A 5,408-nucleotide genomic window follows, 5' to 3' on the forward strand; every position below is an offset into this window, starting at 1 on the left:
AAAAAAAAAAACAATTACAAAACAAGAATCGTAGTCTTGGGAAATATAGATGTAGCAGATCTTATACAAGCCCTCTCTTGGTCAGAGTATGGGAAGAGAGGCTACTTATATTTTATGAGCGCCTTAAGGGGCTCTCTTCATCTAAGTGATGATTCAGGAAGCGCCTGAGTCATGAGCTCATGGTCTCTATAGGGAGTCAGATGAATGGTATCAGAGAATAATGTAGCGAGCGGTAGGTGGGACACAGTACACATCAGGTGGGTACACGGGCAGTTTCGTACTCAGACTGGTGAATGCAGTGGTTGACAATAGTCAGGCATGTGGGTGGGCAGACGGAAATAAGGAAACACAGGAACAGGAGACGAGATGTAATCTTTGAAACTCCAGACCCTGAAATGAACACCAGGAGAAGACCTCTGGGAAGCCCAGAGACACCACTGGCAGAATCAAGAACGAGATCAGCACAGCTCTTCAGCTTGTACTTCAGGATGGTTTTGGCCGTGAGGAGTAAGGTAGGAGCCTGTTGATTGGAGCCAGAGAGTTCAGAGGGAAGTCTGGCCTCGTTAATATGCTTTGACCCTGGAGAGGAATGGCCATAACACCTGAGGCAGTGTAGCTCCGGCTTCAGCAGGCAGGGATTGAATGCACAGGAAACAAGGAGACCGAGGAGCGGTGCATCCCTCTGAGAACATGCCTTTCACAATGGCTATTTTTCTAAATTGTCAATGAAGATGTTGCTAGAAATCCTGTCCTGATAGCAGTGTTTGGTTCTGGAGTCCTTGGCTGTCCTTAATTGTTTTCTGTCTATTAGGTGTAGGTTTCCAAATGTGTGATGTAAAACAGAGGTCCCCAACCTTTGTGGCACCAGGGACGGGTGCTCCTATGAGCATCTAACACCTGATGATCTGAGGCGGAGCTGAGGCGGTGATGCTGGTGCTGGGGAGCGGCTGCACGCATAGATGAAGCTCGCTCACTGCCAGCTGCTCACCTCCTGCTGTACGGCCGGTTCCCAGCAGACCACAGACTGGTACCGGTCCACAGCCCAGGGGTCGAGGACCCCTGATATAAAACATATATTTTAAGTGCCATAATTTTAAAAGATATTGTGAAATTTTCCCACGTTATTTTAATCAGAGATGCATTTGAATGCCACCTCTAATGCAATTATGTGTGTTCTGATGTCCTTTGACCTCGCGGACTCCTGCCCACACCTCTCACCAACAACAGCCCCTCCCTGGCCATGCTCTCTTAGGTGAAGGGCGACAGCCGTCACTGGTCATTGAACTCGTGCAGAATTCTTATGGCTAGTCGGCCTTCCTGACTGACCGAAATCGTGTGAAAATAAAACTCAAGTCCATCTGTTCCTGTAGTTTTCATCCACGAGTCTCTGGAAGGAAAGAATGCCAGAGACCAAATATTTGCCGGAACTCTGTCTGTGGCTACAGTTTTGGAAGACATCCCACTATGGGAAAATACCATACAAAATTGTTTTAAATGCTTGTGTGCTTCTCTCTCTCTCTCTCTCTCCCTCCCTCCCTCTCCCTCTCTCTCTCCCTCCCTCTCTCTCTCTCCCTCCCTCTCTCTCTCTCCCTCCCTCTCTCTCTCTCTCTCTATGTATATATATGTATATATCTCTATCTCTTTCTATCTCTACCTCTATCTCTACCTCTCTCTCCACTTTCTCTAGGAATTTGCTTGATTTCCTACTATTTAAGAGTGCAGAATATCGTGACACATTCTAACACGACAAGCAAACTGACTTGTGGGAATCTGTAATGTGTAATAACTTTTATTAACTTGTCGGAATTAAAAATGGATAGTTCTTCATAATATGTGCATGTATGTGCACGTGCATATATGTGCATTCGTGGAGCGCTACTACAACCATCTCTGGGAGATTTTATTCCCCCCGTGGCCTCCATGATTTTGTTCCCTCTTTCTAGAATATTCTTAACCCTTTTTTCACCTGTCTGTAGTCCTTCAATTCTTCAGGTTCTATTCATTATTTGTATGTTACCAAATACCATAAGTGATTATTAATCATTCTCTTTCCTGGATATTTGTTATACTTGACCAGAGATTGGGAAACTTTTTCTTTAAAATGTCAGATAGTAAATATTTTAGTTTTGGAGGCCATGTGGTGTCTTTTGTGACATTCCACTGTTATATGAATGCCATCCTAAACAATATATCAGTGAGTGAGCATAGCTGTACTCCAATAAAACTTTATTTACAAAAGCAAGCAATGGGCTGGATTTGGCCTGTAGGACATTGTTACTCCTATAGATGATAGTGCTTGAACTTTTTAGTGCTCAAGAAAAACTTAGCTTATTTTCTCATATTCCATGTGAGTCATCTGTAGGAGGAGGTTAATTGACATACTCAAGGTCATACAATTATGATGGAGCTAGGACTGATAAGCAACTCACCTAGACAACAGCCCTGCGTTTTAATTTATGACTTTCAGTATTTGATAATATTCTATTCAGCATTGAATTACAAACTGTATTATTCTCTTGTTTCATGTTTAATTACTTTACATGGGTGTATATATTATTACTTGTCATGGGGGAGTGGACAATATATAGAGATAGAGATAGAAATAGACATAGAGATAGATACAGAGACAGAGACAGAGATGAGACAGAAAGATAGATACATAGATATATGTATATATATTTTTAATTGCTAAAAGTGGTTAGAATGTTACAAGCAGAGTAAGATCTCAATAAGTATTTGTGGTTAAAGTCTTCCAGGAAAACATATAATGCATGTAGCATTTTTCTTACTTAATTGTATGGTTATAGATCATGTCTCAACTTATAAGAATGTAAGATTGACAGTGCTTAAATTCTGGTAATTTTACAGCCACCTTTTTATTTTTTTAATTAATTAGTTAATTAATTAATTTTTTATGGTGACATTGGTTAACAAAATCCAGTAAGTTTGAACTGCACATTCTAACAGTGAGACATATATATATTTACACTGTGTGTTCACCTCTCATAGTTAGATTTCTTTCTGTCACCACGTATTTGACCCTTTTACCTCATTTACCTCCCCCCTCCCCTCTGTTAAGCACAAATCTATGGTCCATGTCCATGGGTCTCTGTTAGTTTGTCCTGTTCATTTATTGCTTTTAGTTTTATATCCCACATATAAGTGATATCATGTGATTTTCAACTTTTTCTGTCTGGCTTATTTCGCTTACCATGATTATCTCAAGGTCCATCCATGTTGTCACAAATGGCAGTATTTCACCTCTTCTTGTGGCTGAGTAATATTCCATTGTATATATGTACCACAGCTTCTTTATCCAATCATCTATCATAGGACATTCCGGTTGCTTCCATATCCTAACAGCCACCTTTTTTAAAAAAGCAAATAATCTCTTATATGCTTATCTTTCTTGAGTCCAATTACATTCTGGTTTTATCATTCTGAATTACATCATTTTTTTAAATTAGAAAAAAAATTTTTAATTTATTATAAAGATGATCAATTTATTACGGAAGTCAAATTTTTAAAAAACATGTCTTCAGGTTTCATAAATGCTATATTTAAGTTCTAAATTTAAATTAGCTGATGGATTGTTAGTTATTCACCAACTTCTTTTTAATTACTTTCAGTGTGACAATGTGTATGCATGGGATACTTCCTTTTGGAAGATGTATTATTCATTAATATTACCCTATTGAGCAGATTTGGACTAGAGCAATTTCCTCCTAGCATAATCCCATTGACTTCTCACAGGGCTCACCCCCTCCTCACTTCCTTCTGATCACAGCTCAGATGTGTCACCTGATCAAAGTGACCTTGCTTTACCAGACAGCAAAACACAGCACCCTCAACCTCCACCCCGCCAAACTCCCCGCCCCCTCTGCCTTATTCAATATCTCTGTAGTATTTAATCACCATCTCATAATATAAATTTACCTTTTAGTTTTTAGTCTTTTTTTTTTTTCCCCCTCTAAGACAAAGTTCCATAGGACAGGAATGTCATCAGTTTCACTTACTGCTGCATTTCCTGTGCCTGAAACAGCATAGGCACTGGATGCATAGCGGAAAGAATAAAAGGAAAATGAATGAACATCAGCACATTCGTAATCTAATGGGAACTTTAGAAGTAAGGATTGCTCAAATTCAATTCAGAACTATGTCAAAAGAGTGTAAAAAATTAGACTCGGAAGAGAGGATAGGAAATCAAGGTTTTATATTTGTGCTTACTAGTAGCTAAATTGAATCGTGTATTTCAAAACAATTAATATGAAATCTTTTACTTTAGATGCCTACTTTGTTAACTGATACATTTAAAATAAGTTTTACGGTCATATTTTTTTTTCTTTTACATTTTCTTTCTGGGGAATGTAGTCATACACACATGCCATATTTCCCAGAGGCATTTGTGGTATGAGTAAGAAAAATAAAAAATCTAACAATGTTTTACAGGGATGGATTTGTTCATATTAACTTCAAATGTGTACACACTGGAGTGATGAGATGATGAATAGTAATTTATTTCTCCAATATCATTGGAGACAATTCACTTGAGTGACTTTTCAAGAAAACTAGTTCATTCTTTCTATGGCTAGTTTTGTTTTGATTTTTTCTGTTTATAAATATCTGGAATAGCATTCTAGAATATCCAGTGTTATTCTCTGTCTTATTAAAGAGTACTAAGCACATGTAAACATTTATTGGGATTTTAAGACCACATCTCTAAAAATTAGGTATTGTGCCACATTGTAAATGAACAGTGTGCCTCCGCACTCTGAGATTAGGCCTAGTTGTTCTTATTTTTATCCATTCATTCATCCTACAAATGTTTTTAGAGTGTATGCCAAATGCCAGGTGCGGTTCAGATTCCTAAAGAGTAAGCATAAGCAAATTATCAAAAACTTTATTCCCATAGAGCTTCTCCAGTCTCATGGGAGAGAATGGCGACTAAACAATTAAATGAGTCAAAACGTAACATGTCAGATAGCTTTTAATGCTACGAAGGAAAATAAGGCCAGATGTGGGGATAGTGGGTGACGGCAGCATCATGCTCTTTTGCTAGGAAAACTTGTCTGCAGCAATAAAAGGTGACACCGAGCAGAGCCTGGGAGAGGTGAGGGCTGAGCCTCTTGGTAGCTGGAATGGCAATCGTGAAATCCTGTGGCAGGGGCAGGCCTGCTGTTGAAGGAAGCGGGCCATGGTGGCTAGACAGGAGTGGACAAGGATGAGGGAAGGTGTGGCTGGTGCAGTGGCCACTGTGAGCAGTTGGAGGGCTTCCGACTTCATTCTGAGTGATTGAGCAGAGGAGCCACATGACCAACTTATATTTTTAAAAAGTATCCTTTTGGCAGCTCTGTGCAGAAGGTCTATGGAGCAACAAGGGAGGACGCAGGAAGATGTCACTTCTGATC

At 39.4% G+C, this 5,408-nt stretch overlaps 1 protein-coding gene across 1 annotated transcript in view; it reads left to right on the forward strand.

The window, feature by feature from the left end:
• Positions 1-395: 395 nt before the first annotated feature.
• CNTNAP2 (contactin associated protein like 2) overlaps positions 396-5,408 on the forward strand; it is a 1,200,002-nt gene continuing 1,194,989 nt past the window's right edge. The window contains exon 1 of the mRNA XM_011365532.2: positions 396-507. Within this exon, the coding sequence (XP_011363834.1) occupies positions 396-507 (112 nt within the window). The remainder of the gene's footprint in view (positions 508-5,408) is intronic.

Source organism: Pteropus vampyrus, unplaced genomic scaffold (genome assembly GCF_000151845.1).
Source record: "Pteropus vampyrus isolate Shadow unplaced genomic scaffold, Pvam_2.0 Scaffold112, whole genome shotgun sequence".
NCBI classification, from domain to species: domain Eukaryota; kingdom Metazoa; phylum Chordata; class Mammalia; order Chiroptera; family Pteropodidae; genus Pteropus; species Pteropus vampyrus.